The sequence below is a fragment of the Pan paniscus genome, chromosome 1, assembly GCF_029289425.2.
Source record: "Pan paniscus chromosome 1, NHGRI_mPanPan1-v2.0_pri, whole genome shotgun sequence".
Lineage (NCBI taxonomy): Eukaryota > Metazoa > Chordata > Mammalia > Primates > Hominidae > Pan > Pan paniscus.
The window spans coordinates 45,143,943-45,162,153 of NC_073249.2; the positions used below are offsets into that span (position 1 = coordinate 45,143,943).

At 47.9% G+C, this 18,211-nt stretch overlaps 1 protein-coding gene across 25 annotated transcripts in view; it reads left to right on the forward strand.

Moving 5' to 3' along the window:
• The window catches only part of PLEKHA6 (pleckstrin homology domain containing A6), a 157,823-nt gene extending 145,532 nt beyond the window's left edge, over nt 1-12,291 (forward strand). For 18 of the 25 annotated variants that reach the window (XM_008976578.6, XM_057301564.2, XM_057301558.2 and 15 more), the window contains 6 exons: nt 2,429-2,605; nt 3,914-4,081; nt 4,157-4,290; nt 4,790-4,935; nt 9,433-9,556; nt 10,239-10,378. In XM_008976578.6, the coding sequence (XP_008974826.2) occupies nt 2,429-2,605; nt 3,914-4,081; nt 4,157-4,290; nt 4,790-4,935; nt 9,433-9,548 (741 nt within the window). In that variant the 3' untranslated portion in view covers nt 9,549-9,556; nt 10,239-10,378. Of the gene's footprint in view, nt 1-2,428; nt 2,606-3,913; nt 4,082-4,156; nt 4,291-4,789; nt 4,936-9,432; nt 9,557-10,238 lie in introns of all 25 variants that reach the window. The other 7 variants (XM_057301557.2, XM_063597740.1, XM_008976582.6 and 4 more) reach the window with 2 other exon arrangements.
• Nucleotides 12,292-18,211: the final 5,920 nt, after the last annotated feature.

The window sequence follows — 18,211 nt, forward strand, 5'->3', positions numbered from 1 at the left end:
TTTGAGACCAGTGTGGGCAACATAGTGAGACCCTATCTCTATTTAAAAAATAAATTTAAAAAAATAAAAATTTTAAAAAGTAAGTCATTCCTGTCCCAACAAGGAGAAATTGGAAGGAACAAAGGGGTCACCATTCCAAGCAAGCTTGAAATCCAGCAGGGAAAATTCCATTAGGTTTCAAGGCCTGAGAATAAGCCTCTGTGGCTCACTCCCCTGCCCTCTGGGTCCACAGAGACTCCATCAGCCCCTGCCTCTAGGCCTGCCTCTTTGGACCCTGCCTCTGCATCCATGGCTTTGCTCTGAGTCATTCTTGCTTTTCCTTGAAGGTTAGCATGTGTTTGTAGTTAAGTAGCTCTATTAGCCTATTTCCTGCCTGTAGAATCCCAGAGGTCCCATAGTTATTTTCATTTTCCATTTCATCTTATCTGTACAAGCTAGCAGTGTTTCTGTATGTATAACAGTCTCAAAAACTTTGTAGACCCCCTTTGTATTTCAAGGGTATCCATTCTAGATAACTCCATCTCTATTTCTGGCTTCTTCTGGGATGGTCGATTGGGTTCATGAGACATACCTAATTTCTTTAGCAAAATGTTGTCCGGTTACATCCTTGACCCTCTCTCTAGGGCACACTTTTCCTACAATGAGTTTCTTAACTTAAGCATCCTTTGTAAACTAGGTAGGCTGAGAACCTCCCAAATAAAAAAGTGCTGGTTTCTCTTGGCTTAACGGTTCTTTTCTCAATTTATCTTCTCTATCATTTTCCTGTAAGTACAAAGAGAAACCAGGCCACACCTTCAACACTTTGCTTGGAAATCTCCTCAGCTAAATATCTAAGTTCATCACAGCCTTCAAGTTCTGTTTCCACTCAACAGTAGAAAACAATATATCCACACTTCTGCCACTTGATAATAAAGATGGCCTTTCTTCCCTTTCTAATAACACGTTTCTCATTTCCTTCTGAGACCTTACCAGAAGCATCTTTAACATTCATATTTCTACCAGCATTCCATTCATGATATATATACAATGGGCCCTCCATATCTCCGGGTTCCACATCCATGGATTCAGCCACCACAGATCACAAATATTCAGGGGAAAAATACTAAAAAACAAAACAACAGTAAAAATAAAATAATAAAAAGCAATACAGGCCAGGCGTGGTGGCTCACACCTATAATCCCAGCACTTTGGGACAAGAGGATTACTGGAAGCTAAGAGTTCAAAAACAGCTTGAGCAACAAAGCAAGACCTCATCTCTACAAATAATAATAATTAAAAAATTTGCCAGGTGCAGTGGCATGTGTCTGTAGTCCCAGCTACTTGGAAGGCTGATGCAGGAAGATTGCTTGAACCTAGGAGTTCAAGGCTGTGGTGAGCTATGATTGCACCACTGCACTCCAGCTGGAGTGACAGAGCAAGACCCCATCTCAGAAAAAAAAAGAATAAAGAAAAAAGAAAAAAACCCCAACAATACAGGATAACAACTGTTTACATAGCATTTACATTGTATTAGGTATTATAAGTAATCTAAAGGTGATTTAAAGTATGCTGGAGGATACGTGTAGGTAATATGCACATCTTTGCCATTTTATAGCAGGGATTTGAGCATTCATGAATTTTGGTATCCATCAGGATCCTAGGACCAGTCCCCTGGGATACCGAGGCATAACTGTATTCTCTAGGGCAATAGAAGCTTTCTTTTCTATGCTGTTCACTTCCTCTGAGCCCTCATCAGATCATCTTTAAAGTTCATATTTCTGCCAGTCATCTCTTCAAGGAAATCTACTAGGCTTTCTCTATTACACACCTTGAAATTTTCCCAACCTCTACCCGTTAGCCAATTACAAAGTCTCTACCACATTTTTAGGTATGTGTTATAGCAGCACCCCCTTCCCAGTACCAAAATCTGTGTTAGTTTCCTAGGACTGCTGTGACAAATCACCACACACAGGGTGGCTTAAAACAGTAGAAGTGTATGCTCTTATGGATGTGGAGGCCACAAGTCTAAAATCCAGGTGGTGGCAGGGTTGGCTCCTTCTGGAGGTCCTGAGGGAGAATCTGTTCTAGGTTTCTCTCCTAACTGCTGGTTATTGCTGGCAATCCTTGGCATTCCTTTCTGAGTAAATGAACCACTCCGATCTCTGCCTCCCTCTTCATGTCACCTCTACTCTGTATGTCATCTTCTTTTCTGTCTCTTATGAGGACACACCATTGGATTTAGGGCCCACTCTAATTCAGGGTGATCTCATATTTCTAAATAAGATTACACTCTCAGATACCTGGGGTTGGGACTTGGACATATCTTTTGGGGACCACTCTTCAGTCCACTATAGGCAGACTTCCTGTAGAAGGTAAATGTTAAGGGTTCAGGGTGGAAAAGCTGGGTGGGGGATAAGGCACTTGTCAGAGCCCTGTTTTCCCATGGCAGCAGGAACGCCCCAAGAGTGCTGTGTTTCCTGGCGAGGGGAAGGTCAAGATGAGCGTGGAGGAGCAGATTGACCGAATGCGGCGGCACCAGAGTGGCTCCATGAAGGAGAAGCGGAGGAGCCTGCAGCTCCCGGCCAGCCCGGCCCCCGACCCCAGTCCCCGGCCAGCCTACAAAGTGGTAATGCCTTCCCAGCTACCCACAGGCGTGAGCCTGGCATCTGCCAACACTGCCCACTCCCAGGGCATGGCCAGCTTGGGCCTGGGGGGTTTGAGAGGAAGGAGAGGGGAAAGAACCCAAGCTGGGCACCTGGGAGAGCTGGAGAGTCCTCTCCCCCACCGGCAGAAGAGTCCTTCAAGTGTTGACTTTTTCTTGTTTAAAGAAAATAACTCACAAAAAGGAATGCCTTAATTATGTTTGTTGAAATGAATTATACAAAATTCACTTAATAGAGAATAGTACAGAATTCACCACACAGAAATAGCTGTCACTTACACCCATTTCTGGAGCATCTCCTCTGTGCCTAGCACTGGGCTGGCTGCGATGAAGATAATCATAATAGCTCACCATTGCATGGCACAGTATAATCCACAAATCCCTTTCATGTTATTTCATTTAATCCTTTTAACAACATTGGGTTAGGAATTATTATCCCTATTTTGCAGATGGGGAAATAAAGTCAAGAGAAATTAAAGGATTCCTGGGCTACACCGCTATTAAGTACAGAGCTGGATGTAGCCCAAGACATCACTTAAATTTTCTTTCCATTAAATTTTAGAACTATGGAAAAATTATGACTCATAAGTCCTGTCCTCAACAGCTTACATTCTAGTTGATGGATTAGAACTTCTATAATATGAAATCACTGGAAGTTAGCCGGGTGTGGTTGGCTCCTCATGCATGTAATCCCAGCACTTTGGGAGGCCAAGGTGGGAAGATTGTTTGAGACCAGGAGTCTGAGACCAGCCTGACAACAAAGCAAGACCCTATCTCTATAAAAACATGTTTAACAAGTAGCTGGGCATGGTGGATGCACCTATAGTCCCAGCTACTTGGGAGGAGGCTGGGATGGGAGGACTCGAGGCCAGGAGTTGGAGACTGCAGTGAGCTATGATTCTGTGACTGTACTCCAGCTAGAGTGACAGCAAGACCCTGTTTCTTAAAAAATAAAAAGAATAAATCAATACAAGTCACACTAATTCAGCTGCCCAAAATATGTAGCACAGAATGTGAATACAGGGTAGAGCAGGATGGGGAACAGCAAGAACTGACAAGAGATGATGAGATGTTGCCCCTGGGGCCTAGCAGGTGGGCAGGCTTTGGGCCAGCAGAAAGGAAGGAAGATAGTTCTGCAGTGGGGTGTGGTGGGAGCAGTGGGGTGGCAGCTAGATCAGGCGAGCTGGGAAGGGAAAGCGAGGACAGGGCATAGCTAGAGCTGCCTGGAGGCATGGGTAGCCATGGTGCAATCACGATGCTGCTGTCCCCTAGGTGCGCCGCCACCGCAGCATCCACGAGGTAGACATCTCCAACCTGGAGGCAGCCCTGCGGGCAGAGGAGCCTGGCGGGCATGCCTACGAGACACCCCGGGAGGAAATTGCCCGGCTTCGCAAAATGGAGCTAGAGCCCCAGCATTATGACGTGGACATCAATAAGGAGGTGAGTGGAGCCAGGAAGGGCTGTAGTGGGAGACTCTGGGAAGGGACAGAGGTGGTGACCCCAGCCCCTCCATAGCTCTCCACTCCAGACAAAGTCCTCATCCCTGAACGGTACATTGACCTGGAGCCTGACACTCCCCTGAGCCCTGAGGAGTTGAAGGAGAAGCAGAAGAAGGTGGAGAGGATCAAGACACTCATTGCCAAATCCAGGTAACCAGCCTGGGTGAGCCTCTACTTCCTCTGCTCACCCTGGCACCTAGGACACCTGGGCCACTAGAAGTCGTTGGGGGCACAGAGCCTCCCCAGGGGAGAGCACATCGAGGTGGTGACTCCAGGCAGCAGACAGGGCCCAGCTACCGGCAGAGGCAAGGATGCTGCTGTCAGGTGCTACTAAGACCTGCCAGGCTCGTGCACACCACACCATCGAGACAAAACTGAAGGCTCGCCCTCTGGTGACTTCCTTTCCCCTTCAAGGCTGCCCTAAATGCTCACTTGAACCTTTTAATTCATTTGAGAACATTGAGGGTAGGGGTCCCAACCTGTGTTTTGCCAGGGTCCCACTCACTCCTAGGGACAGCCTTGCTGGGAACCAGAGACTGCACATTCACGGGGCCCTGGCCCTCCCTGCCAACCTCAGTCCGCAGGCCCCCTCAAGCCACTTGGACCATCCTGTCCCTCCCTCCATTTCTGTGTGTCTGTGCCTCTTCAGTATGCAGAACGTGGTGCCCATCGGCGAGGGGGACTCTGTGGACGTGCCCCAGGACTCAGAGAGCCAGCTGCAGGAGCAGGAGAAGCGGATTGAAATCTCCTGCGCCCTGGCGACCGAGGCCTCCCGCAGGGGCCGCATGCTGTCTGGTGAGAGGGGCTGGGCCTCGCTCCACCCTGCCAGGGAAACCAGCTGACCAGGTTTAAGGGAGGAAGCGCGGCACTGCTACAAGGGGGGCAGTAGCAAAGAGATACAAGGCTGAGGAGATGCTCCTCGAGGTTGAGACGAGCATCTGTTGAGCACCAGGTACTGTGCTAGGCTCAGGGAGGTGCAAAGGGGCCAGAGTTGCTGCATCCAGGAGCTCAGAGCCGGGATGATCCTTACAGCCACCTTAGGGAGTAATGGCCAGAGGCCATGCAGAGCATGGGGAGCCATTCTGCTTGGGCAGGTCAGGGAAAGGCACAGAGAAAAGATGACAGCTGAGTTTGACTGAGAAAGATAAAAATATTTCTCAGTTGCAGGGAGAGGGCCAGGTATTCCAGAGTATCCTTTCATTTCCTGCTTTTGCTGCATGCAAATAGGAAGAAGCCAAGAAAAGATAGTGAGGGCAACCAAAGAGTTGAGAGTGATGCAATTACCACCTTGGCTACTGATCCAACTCACTTTTCTGCTAAGAAAAGATAACTATGAGGAACTGACTTCACGCTGATACAAAGGCTACCAGGTCCTGACTAGATGCTGATAGGGTTGAGATCAACAGGGTCAGCTTCTACTCAGCCTGAGATATCATCCCAGAATAGATGAAAATGTAGTTGAGCTTTTAAGAATGAAAGAGATTCTGTATGAATGGGAGGGTTAAAGGGAGAGGAGAGACAGTGGGTAAATCAAGGAGCCTGGGAGACTGTTCCCTTCATCAAGATAAAGGTGCTTAGGATAGAGAGGTAGAGTGAGAGTAAGAGCTTTGAAGGCCACAGTTAAGAGGAATGACTCAGAAGGGGGAGCCATGGTTGGAGATGACACTGGCAGAGAAGCGAGAGCAGGTGTGCAGGCCACCATTCCAGTAGCCCAGGCAAGAACCAGGCCATGAGCAGGTTAGAACCGTGGCTCAGAACATAGTGGAAGGGATGGCATTTCATGTTGGTGATTGAGGAGGTTCAAATTCTGGTGCTCTGAGGCTCCATGTCCTCATCTGTGAAATTCAAATCAAAATTCCTGCCTCCAGTGCTGGTGGTATGAGGATTGGAAACAATGTGTGCCAAACACCTAGCACAGTGCCTGGCATTCAGTAAGTGCTCAATACATGCTCGCATGCCGTAGTAGTGGTGACAGTAGCAGTAGCGCTGTGTTGCTGGTAGTAGTCGTTGAAATAGCAATAGATGAAGTAGAAATAGAAACCATTTGTCGTTTTGCTAATTATTTTAAATATGGATATTTTCAGAAACCAGATTTTAGCTACAGAAAAGAGGATTTAAGTAAGCCTTAATGAAGAACCTTCTGCCAGTTAGGGTGTAATGGACTTTAGAATGGGTGTCCAGGGAGAGCCTTGGAGGTATTTCAGGGAGAAGCTGTCTTTAGGCTGGAGTTGAGGGGAAGAGAAGGGATAGCTTCAGAGAGCCCCATCCTGCAGCCAAAAGGCAGCAAAACCAGTTTGGCCACAAGGAAGCAGGCCTCTGTTGAACCTCCCTACAGTTTAGCTGCAAAATGAACTTGAACCTTCCAAAGATCAGATTCCACATGCTCTGGGCAAAAGGCAACTTCCTGTTTCAAGGGGTTAGAGAGACAAGGCTGGTTTAAAAACCTTGCTCAGCCCCAGCCCCAGCCCCTGGCGCTCTCTACTATAGTTCCTCAGCCAAAGGTCCCATGAAAACAAAACCCACCCGGCCTATCCGATTTCCGTCTTGATACACATGGGCTTACATGTCAGGGTCTGTGTGGTGAAACCAAACGGTCACCTTGCTTTTGCCAAAACCCCAACTATTTAAAAAATGGCTGTGGCAGGGCCAGACCTCAGACTCAGCCCACTGTTCCCACTGCCCCTGGCCTGTGGCCCAGCTCCCCAGAGCTACAGCTCTGCCAGGCACAGCAAGGCTGGTCCTGGGCATGCACTGTGCGGGCACAGGTTCACACCCAGGATACTGTGTGTGTGGCAGTGCTGGGCACAGGTCACGAGCACAGCGTGCAGCGGGTGCAGCGAGTAGAGTTCAGTGCCCGCGTGTAGTGTGTGGCATGGACAGAGTAATCAGTGAGGAATGCTGTTATGCTTACAAATCCACCCGGTGCGTGCAGACTCAGGTATGTAATATGTGGAAGTCGTGGCATTTTTTGAGTTCGTACATGTGGCACGAATGTCTTGTGCAGTGTCTGGATCTGGTCATGTTTGTAGATACATGCATTTATTTGTGTGTATTCAAGTATGCAGTCTGAGAGTGGAGGAAAGGTTTGAGTACAAATGTAGGAATGTGTATTATGTCTGTGTAAAATGTCTAAGGATGTTGTGTGGAGACCTGTTATTTATGAATCCAGGTTGTATATGGTAAGGTGTTGGAGCATAAATGTACATGTATGTGAGTGTACAATACATTGGTGGAGGTGGTGTTTATGAATGCATGTATTTATGTGTGATTGGCTTTTCCACAGTATGGGAAATGATAAAGCATATTTGTGTATATGTTGTGTACAGTGTATATATTGCAATACTGTGAACTTCTGTCTGTGTGCACAGGCTGGGAGAAAGTACAGTGTCATGAATGTGAGTATGTGTGACTGATCATTTCTGCACGCATGTGGTACTTGTGATTGTACACATTATAATATCACATCTGTATGATTCACATCTGCAGCATATGCAAATCTTAACTATTTTGATGGATATATTTCTAATATATATTTAGTATTTTTCTGCCTTCTTAACAAAGTTCTGTTTACATATGACCTCTTCTTGCTCATGTATTATCATTATAAATATCTTTATTTTGCCGATCTCTGTTAAAGGAATGCCCTTAGGGCCACAATGGACATAGATCTGTTTGTAGCTATGCTAAATGTTCCCAAACTGTCACTCTTTTAAAGCTGTTATGTCTGCTTTTTACAAAATATTTTTTCTCCTCAGTCGTGCTTTCTTACAGATGTCAGTGGGCCTCCCAATTCCTCTGTCTCTTTGAATTTTCCTGTTTCTAATCTCCCCTGGGCTAGAAACCCAGCGAGTCAACACCTTTTAGAATTGCGTATAAATAAGAGTAACTGGACTCCAGGGGGTCCATATGAGTAAATTCTGAGAGCCTCACTGCATGGCCTGTGGGCTGTAACCTCTATGTTGGCTTCCTGGAGATATCTTTTGCTTCGTTTTTGGTTTCTTGGCTGTTTTAGAAGTTGAGACTGCTAGATGACTAAGCGTTGGGTCAGTGATGTGGCTATGCACACGAATGTGTGTTTGAAAGTGTTTGTGAGTGTATTTGCACATGAAGTTACAAGTGTTGGGTCATGTGGAAGGGCACAGGCTTGGAAGTACACAAATACGCTTATGCGAGCTGTGTGCGATGAGTGTAATGATATGGACTTGCCAGATCCCATGCACAAACTTTGTATTGTGTATAGGCAGAAAACTTCACATCCATGCGAGAACTACATGTGTTCTATGCACATGTAGGTGTATTAGATATGTAATGACAGTAGCCACCTTGGCTCTTTCTCTTGCACAGACGGCAGGGAAGGTGATGAAGTCCAGGGTAGGGTGGGGGACGAGGGACTGGGAAGTTCAATTTTGGGTCCCCTCTCTCGGTGGAAATGCAGTGTGGCACTGGCTGAGGTCTGGTTCGTTTCTGAGCCTGAGTGAGGATGTTGTCTCTGCCATCCTCCTGCCTCGCGGCTACAGTGACGATGCATAAGGGTCTGCAGACTGCATAGAGCTTGTCCCCAGTAGTAAGTCTCCCCTTCTCATTGTCCTTCCACTTTGCTATTCTTAACATGGAATAATAATGATAATAGAGTAAAATCTCATTAATTCAAACATCATTTCAGGCTTGTCTCGATTTGCTCAGGGGTGGACCGAAGTTTGCCTTTACTGGACTGATGAAAAGGGGGTCTCAAGTGTTAGCAGGGAACTTGTTTCCGAGCCCTTGACTGTGCCAAGTTGACAGAACTCGCTTTAAGTTGATCAGAAATCTCTGTTTTTATGGCATTGATTAACATGGTGGTCACTTCACTTCTGTTCATTAAATGGGGCCAGATGGTTTGGATTAGTGTGATTTTACTGCACTATTAATCATTATCATTAGTGACACTGCCGTATATAAAGTACCACTCCCTGGTTCTGTCTGCACAGTAGTGGAGAGGTGTGTGAATCTCCCCATTGTGTGGATGGGAGGGGAGCCCTTTGCCCAGAGAGGGCCTGGCCTTACCCACAGTCACACTGGTTCTCAGCAGAGCCTAGATTCGGCCAGGTCTCCTCTGGGGCCTCACACTCTCCTACACGATGCCCTGGGAATGAGGACAGCTTGGCCTAGCTTGAGCAAGCTCCAAGCTCAGTGCTCTCTCTTCGCTTGCCTCCCTGCCTCACTCCCTGCCTGGGGAGGGCCTCGCTTGCTCTGGGTGCCCACCCTCCTCCCCCACCCACCCCCATTCACCTCCCTGTTCATTTCTGTTTCCAGTGCAATGTGCCACCCCAAGCCCTCCCACCTCCCCTGCTTCCCCGGCTCCTCCAGCAAACCCCCTGTCGTCTGAATCCCCACGGGGCGCCGACAGCAGCTATACCATGCGGGTCTGAGCTCTGACGTAAGCACTTTTCTACTGTATTTCATCCACCTCGGGAGTGGGGCCCCTTCCTTCACCCCCATTGAGCCATCTATGCCCTCTCATTTTGGTATTGCTTCTCCCCTACCCCAGTGCCCTGTGCTGCTCCTCCCCACTATCCATCCATTCATCCATCCATCCGTCCATCCAGCTTCCCCACGCAGTGCTAGGCTGGAGCCAGCTGGCAGGGCCGCTTTTTGGATGTTGTGATGCCAATGGCCTTTGCTTCTCCAGAAGCAGGCAGGGAATGGAGCCGAGACCTCACCTGTCTGCGCTCAGGGAAGGCTCTTCCCTGACACCCCACCCCTGTGCCTCCTGTCTGCTGACAAGCTTTCCATCTGTTGAGATACACAGATGCAGAATCTTCAGAAGCTCTCAGAAGCTGTTTCTCCACTCCCAGATCTTACTGTAAATTAAAATAACATTGACAACTACGGCCAAAGGCTGTGAACCCTTCCCTTGCCCCTAGCCCACAGCCGCTCACTCTCAGTCAAGTAGAAAAGAACACTGACTTCCTTTCCTTTGTTCCCCTCTCAGGACTGAGGGACCGGAGTGGGTTTCTGCCGGGTTTTTGCAGGATGAGGCATCTTTTTCCTGGGAAGGTTGGCTGGAGTCCTTGCTCCTCTGTGCAGCACTCTTCTCACTCCATTTCTTTTTTCTCCAGTGCAAGCCCTGGCTGAGGCCAATGCTGTGAAGCTCCACAGAGCCACATTCTGAAGCCGTCCTCTGCCCACCTGAGGTCCTGGCTCCCCACCCTGGCCCCCTGCCCCTGCACTCCCATGGGAATGCCGCAGGGAGCCAGGCTGGGGCCATGGGCTGCTGCCGAGAGGACCGTGGATACCTCAGTGTCCACACACCCACCATGCCTAGCCCTGGAGCCATCACTACTCACACCGTGGTCCTGGGCCAGGGCCTGAGATGACAGTGGGGAGCACCATCCTCATTAATGTCCAAGTCACAGGGAGCCTCAGCCTTGCCCTGGCTGGGGTTGTAGTGACTCCAGTGGAACATTCCCTGATGGGGGACATGCCGTGGTGGAGAACACACCTGTGGCTATCTTATGTGAGGACTAGAGGTGAAGAGGAGATGGACACTGCCTCTGGAGCCAGCCTGACACCAAGGACAGCACTTGTCATCATCCCTATCCTCCTCAGCCCCACCCTGCTGCCTCAGCTGGACCCAGGGCTTTGACACAAACCCAGTGCTTTGCTTATGGGTGCTCGCTGGGGTCCAGTGGAGACTGACCACCCTGCTTGAGCCAAAGACAAGGTGATGAGAGATGGGGAGAGGCCATTGGCTCCCAGAGGGAACAGTGCTGGCTGTGGCTAGAGAACAGCAGGTCTGTGCAGTGTCTGAGGGCAGGTTGGGAAGGGTAGCAGAGAGAGAGAGAGACAGAAAGAGAGAGAAAGAGAGAGAGAGAGAGATCCTCAGAGTGGAAGGAGGGGGAAGCAGCAGGACACATTGGCAAGTCAAGCAGGAAGGTGGGAGATGGAAAGGGGATATCAGATTGTTTTCCCCCGGTGGAGCCTTAGGTTAGTGCCCAGTGCAGTGCCAGACTGTCTCCTCTGCTCCTCCCACCTCATCCCTAGGAGGACCCACCAGTGGAGCACATGCAGCCTCAGTGGAGATGCTTGGTGTGGGGATCTGGGTGAAGGGGGTTGAGTAGCGACTGCCTGGGAGATGGCTGTTAGTAGGTCTGCGCCTGGTGTCTGCCTCCCCATCCTGGGGTAAGGGGCAGAGAGAAGGACTTGTCTTATGTAGGGTGTGGTCAGCCTTGGGGCCTTACCTACCCAGTTCCATTATATTTCTTGCCCTGTTCCCCCTGGAATGTGCAGTGGGCCAGCTGAGAGTATGCCTTGAGGAGGGGGGATGAGGCCTTAATCTGGGAGGCCTATCCCCCTATCCCAGGCATCCCAGACGAGGACTGGCTGAGGCTAGGCGCTCTCATGATCCACCTGCCCCGGGAGGGCAGTGGGGGAGACAGAGAAAAGCAAACGCATTCCTCCTCAGCTCCACCCACCTGGAGACGAATGTAGCCAGAGAGGAGGAAGGAGGGAAGCTGAAGACACCGTGGCCCCTCGGCCTCTCTGCTAGAGTTGCCACTCAGAGGCTTCAGCCTGACTTCCAGCGGTCCCAAGAACACCTACTAATTCCTCTCCACTCCTTCATGGCTGGGACAGTTACTGGTTCATATGCAAGTAAAGATGACAATTTACTCAACAAATATTTATCGAGCACCTTTTATGTACCAGGCACTGTTCTAGGTGCTTAGGATATTCTCGTGTTTCTGAGGGATTACAGCCTGGGAGGATTCCACCGTTCTTCACTTCTAGCAGGTTTTTTAAACGTGACCCTTGGCTGTATTTCCCATCTTCACAGTTCAAGCACCCCAAACCTGCCCTTTGTCCCCTGCGGACTGGCAGGTGGGATTGGCTCCCAGGTCATCTCCTCTCTCTCTCTTTCTCCCAAGCCTTTCTCCCTCCACAGGAAACAGATTTTTCAGGGCCTTCCATGCCTGCCACTTTGTCCGTCTCTTTTTTTTTTTTTTTAAAGTAATATTTTTTAGAAGTACATGTAAAATACCAAGAAATAATGTCTGCGCCTCTGCCACCTCTCTCTCACCTCTTATTTCATAAAGCTGGCTCTTTATGTTGCTTTACATGCCTTAATATATGTTTTATGGAGATTATACATATTATAGATCTATATATGTAATATATTTGTTTGGATGTCTGATCTTTTCCTACAGTTCCTGCCCAGGCCTGTTTTTCTCTCCCTTATTTTCCACATCATTCCTAGCATATCAAGGCCATACCCCTTGCCTTTTTGATCCAAAGAAGGGGAGAGGAAAGACTTATTTTAAGACATCTATTTAATGCTTTTGTTTAAAAAAAGCAAATCTATTTTCAAATTGTGCAATGTCTGAATGGAATTGGCAAATGAGGTGAGGAGATGGGGTAACTGCCTTTAGGTCCCAACCCTGTGCCCTTCCCTCTGCCACAGTGGCTTCCTTCCATCCTATTCCCCAGTCACGAAAGGGCTGGTCCCCAGAGCTCACCCAGAAAGCATCTTGCCGGGGGCAGGGCATTCCCTCGGAAGTCCTGGCCTAAGGATTTTATTACATTGTCTGCTCCTGATGACCTTCTGCGGTTGTCAGGCGTGAATCCTCTGGAAGGAACTGTTTGCAGTTGTATGCACAAAGGAGACCCATGCAGGCATGCACCCCAGATGGGCTGCTAGACTACCCCTCTTCATCAGCCTGCTGGAAAGAGCGGACAGCATAACGGCAGCCTATGCCAAACAGCACTAAGGATGTCAGTCTACGAGACGGTGTGAAGCCCAGAGGAGGCGGCTTGGGATCCTCTGGGCCATCCCTGGCCCTGTAGCACAGACACATACAAGTTCCTTGGGCTTGTCACACTCCTTTTCACTTGATCCCTCTCTGGCCTGGGTCACATTTATGACATCCCCCCTCTGCAACCTTTCTCTCTGGGGGCTGTACCAAAGGCATGGTACCTCAGTCTGGTATCCAGACTGTGAAATCAGCCTCTGGGCCAAGGAGGGTCCTACAGACAAGGTGGCATCTCAACCTCACCCAAGAAACCCCCGGGACTTTACCCCAGCAGGCTGCCACTGGGGCACCGAACTAAGCCAGCTCAGCCTTCCAAACTGCTTAGCCTTTGTCAACCATCAAAGTGGGCAAAGGGTCTCTGGCCTTGCAAGGATTTGGGCAGGATGGAAGTCTTTGTCTAGGTCTGAAATCAAGGGCTTGGGAATCTAGAGCAGAGCTCCTGGCCAGCGTTCAAAGCCTGGCCTCCCACCTGGGGCATTTACTGACACCCTGTCGCCAGCCTAGAACATCCTGCTCTGAATGAACAGGGCCCAGATGGGGGTCCAGAGCTAAGTGACCCACCTGGGGAAGCTCTGATTATTCATCCAGGGCCTTCTCAATGAGCACATTACCTCCATGATCAATAACCAAGAGGCTGCAGTCAAATACTGCTACTGTCACTTTGAAGATTTTCTAAGGGCACAAGTGGCACACTTGCTCTCCGGCCTTTGGTAGAGGCATGTTCTTGGGCAGGGCTGGCTACGGCAAGAGGGAACCAATTCCTTTCCCCTTTAGGCACCCTCTACCTGGCAGCTCTTAAAACTAAGAAAAAATATATACACACACATTATATATATATATATATATACACACACACACACACACGTATATCTATTTATGCACATATTGGGGCCAATTTGATTTGCTAGTATTAGACAATAAACTGTACAAGGAAATTTATTATCTCAGTGTCTTTATTTAGTATAAAAGTGGCCTTAGAAGAAGGGTGAAGGTTAGATAGATGGAATCTCTGTCAGGGGACAAACAGCTGTAGCATCCCCTTAGCATCTTTCTAGCCAATGAGCCCCCTCCCCAGGAGGAGGGATGGCCTGACTGAAACAGGTGAGAGTTTGCTTCCCCCTTTCAGCAGCATTCTTTTTAGATTTAGGTACTGAAGAATCCCAGTGAGTTCTGCATTTGTATCTTGCAAGTTTGTATAAAACCAATACAGGAAATAAAATGAATGGTTTGTATATGTGGTGTGTGTCTCCTACTCGGTGTCTGCCCTTGTGGTGCTTGTGGGGTTGTGGGGTTGGCAGCTTGTGGGGTTGGCAGGAAAGGGGAATGGGGGCTGGGAGGTAGGCTGGGTGTAAAACATATGCTCCTTCCTCCCCTGTGCCTCAGCCTGCACTTTTTGGCCTCCACCCCCAGGAGCTGGGGAAGTAAGGGTATGCTGCCAACACCAGCATCATCATTTCAGTTCAGGTGACCCCAGATCAGGGTTTGCCCCAAGGTTCTGTATAACGGCAGTATCAGATGCTTCAGGCCCTGTCACCTTCCCTTGGTTTGACTCATACAAAGGACAGGACAGCAGGAGAAGAGAATGAATTCCCAGCCTTTCTTGATTACTACACAATGCGCTATATTGCTGCTTTACAAGAAGTTGTATAATTTGGTGGGAGGTATGAGACCACCCCAGTTCTCATTCTGCCTCCATCCCTTTGGTTTATTTCTCTTGGCAGGCGTTTTGTGGTTATCAGGTATTGACACTCTGTGTGAAGGGCTTTACCAGTGCTTCTCAATTTGGAATCTTACTGTGGGGAACAAGAGTCAAGAAACCTGGTAAATTTTGTGGGGTGGGTAGTGGAAGAGAAGAGGTGCGCCCGGGAGACTGGCAGGCTCAGCTGGGCTTCTGCATGTTGTCCGAGAGAGGGATGGCTCAAGAAAAAGCGAGAAGGAGAGATGAGAAAGCAAGCTTCCTCTAATTCCTGATCTTGCATCAGCTTGGCTTTCATGGCTGAAGCTGAATTCTGGACACCTATTCCCATTTCTAAGGGCTAGTACGGGGGAGGTCATTTTTAAGATTTGACTCTATTTTGGATTTTGTCTCATCCCCAGGATGATGTCCTTTGTGAACCCGGGAGAGTTGTGACCAGATGTAGGCTCTAGGCTCTGGGGGAGGGCCTGCATCAGAGGCTGGGGTAGGGGGATGCATATTGGAGAACTCGTCACTTTCCGGGGGGCTGAGCCTTTATCTTTGGCTCCATCTGAGCCAGAGCCAGTGGCAAGGGCTTGGGGAGGAGGTGGAATGTGAGACCACAGAGTGCCACTGGGCATCACTGCATCCACCGACAAGGGCTGCCTCCTCCTCTCAAGAGATGATGCCAGCTGGTGCCTGCTCCATCCCCTACCAGATCAAGCCAGGTTGGGATTTGTAAAAAGGGGGTAGTAGCTGAGAAATGTAAATGAAAATGCAATAGCAGAATGTCCTTTAAGGAGCAGAGCTGTGTAACTGCATGATCTCTTATTTATTCTTGAAGACAGGCACGACAGGGTCAGGCAGGCAGCCAAGCCTCAGACCCTGCTGCTGCCAGGGAACTGGGGCCACGCCATGTCCCCCTCCTCATCCCGAGCCTCACCTCGTTACTGAGACCGAGGAGAGAAGGTGGCATGTCATCCTCAACTCCTGCCCCTAGCAACATGCTCCTTGCTAGCTGCATGAAGATTTGGACAAGTCATTAAATTCTTGAGTCTCAGTTCCCTCATCTGGAAAATGGGTATATTAACCACCATCTTATGGAACTTTCAAGAAAGACAAATGAGAAAATGGATGAAAATCACTTTGAAAACTCAAATTCACTTCCAAATGTGAGGAAGTGGAAGTGGTGATGTTGCAAAGGCTCCCTGGCCACCTGCAGGGGCCTGATGTGGGAAGAGGGAGAAGGTTTTCCAGGACCCCTCCTTTACTAGCTCTACCGCCTTTGCTGGAAGACATCACCAGGGCCCGTGCCATCCCTGAGGTGTCCCTCCCCTGCCACTTCTATGCCTCCAGCCCAGGGAGTAACTGCACTACCCCACACCTTTCTCATCATGGCAGGGTCATGAGACTGCCATGGGTCGAGGACTAGCACCAGCCTTCCCGGCATTGTCCCTATGAAGGTCCCTCTCCAGAAGGATGAGTTGTGGACAGCCCCTCTGGGCTTAGCTCCAGTACCCAGAGAATCAGGCCCGGAGGGCCCAGTATCATGAGCGTTTAATTCTCCTGAGCTCACAGGTGGGTTCCATGGCTGGGGGTGGGGGCAGGAAGGGGCATCCCCAGTTGCTATTTTATACACCTGCGGGAGTGGTTTAGCACCACAATTTGAGATGACAGTAGAAGTCTTTCATATAAAGCATATTAACAGTATACTAATAATAACATTAATAACAATAGTAATTATTATAACTATACAGTAACAGGAATAACAGTGGTTCATTAAGTGCTTACTATGTGCCAGGTACCTGGTTCCATGCACTTCACATGCATTTACTCATGAATCCTCATCCTCTATGTCAGTCATAGGTACTATAATTATCCAAGAAGCTGAGGCACAGAAAGGATAAATAAAATGCCCAAGGTTTCACGAAGCCAGGATGAAGCTCTTAACCTACGAGTGATTTCAACAGGGATGATTCTGGCCCCTAGGGGCATTTGGTTGTCTCAATCATAAGAGTGCAAAACTCTTACTGGCATTTCGTGACTGCAATGCACAGGACAGATTTCCAAAACAAAGAATTGTCCCATATCCTGTACTACTTTCGAATGTACAACTGAACTAAACCCACTACCAGTAAAAGTTGGTCATACTTCAATTGACAGTAATACCAAAAGGTTTTGTAAGCTTTTAAAAATAAATTTCATGAACACTCAGAAAGTTAGGAGATGGTTATTATGGAGCAGAAGCTTAAAAGGAATAAAGACATTGTCTTAAAATTATTGAATAATCTACTCCATGCATTGTCTACACAAAGGATTATAAGATTTCAGCTACTATGTATTTGATTGAAAACAGTTCCAATCAGTAGGTGATACTGAATAAGCAAAGAAATTGACTGAAAATATTTAACAGAGGATATGTGAGAGAAGCAAACATGGAATCAGAGACACTTGAGATGCAGAAGATCTCACTGAGTTTCCTTAATAAAAGTTTTTAGGGTTTATTTCATATTATTGCCATCCTTTATATGTTTAGTTTTTTTGGAGCCCAAGGATGCTATGTTGTCATAATTATGTGTGGAAATGTTGTGTCCTGTCTTTACAACACTGTCCCGGGTGTCCACATGCAATTGCTCTAAACCACTTTTATCTTCTTTTCTTTTCCCAATCCATCCTCTATCCCCCATTGCCCATTGGAAATATGTGATCTCTAAGGCCTTTTAAGATCCCAGAGACTGAATTTTACCTCAACGCTGATATGTTTCAAGACAGAGGTTGATGTGTCTGTGGTACTCTATGGCGACCCCATTCCATGGGAGCTATTTTGACAATACACACATACCTAAGACTGAGTTCCTTTGCATGCACATCATACTTCTATATTATCTCCACCTTGTGCTCTCTAATTTGCCTTGCTATGTTATCCCTATTTCAATTAGGATGCTTTCCCTCTCATCATATGCAAGTACGTCTGGTCTGTTATTCCTTATCTAACAGTTTTTATTCTATGTTCACTTCCTGCTACTCTTTCCTTTTCTTGCATGTGTGTGATTTTTGTTTTTGCATAGAATGGCTCATCTTCTATTTCTCTTAAATTCAAACATATATTATGTGTGGGTGCAAGCAATCTGCCTATTTCATTTATGTCTTCTGGTAAGTCTTGCCTGAACATTTATATATTGAAAGACATCATGTTTAATTATAATTTATCTTTTTGTTTCTTTTTAAAAAATTATGTTAGCTTTCCTTGGTTTTGTTGTTGTTGTTTGGTTTGTTTTTTTTGAGACAGGATCTCGCTCTGCTACCCAGGCTGGAGTGCATGGCTTGATCACAGCTCATCGCAGCCTCGACCTTCTGGGCTCAAGCAATCCTCCTACCTTAGCCTCCCCAGTAGCTGGGACTACAGGCAGGTACCACCACATCTGGCTAATTTTTTATTTTTATTATTGTAGAGACAAGGTCTCACTATGTTGCTCAGGCTGGTCTCAAACTCCTGGGCTCAAGCAATCCTCCTGCCTTGGCCTCCCAAAATGCTGGGATTACAGACATAATGCAATTTGTATGCCAGGCCTATTTGCATTTTTAAATGATGTATGTAGATTAGTCATAT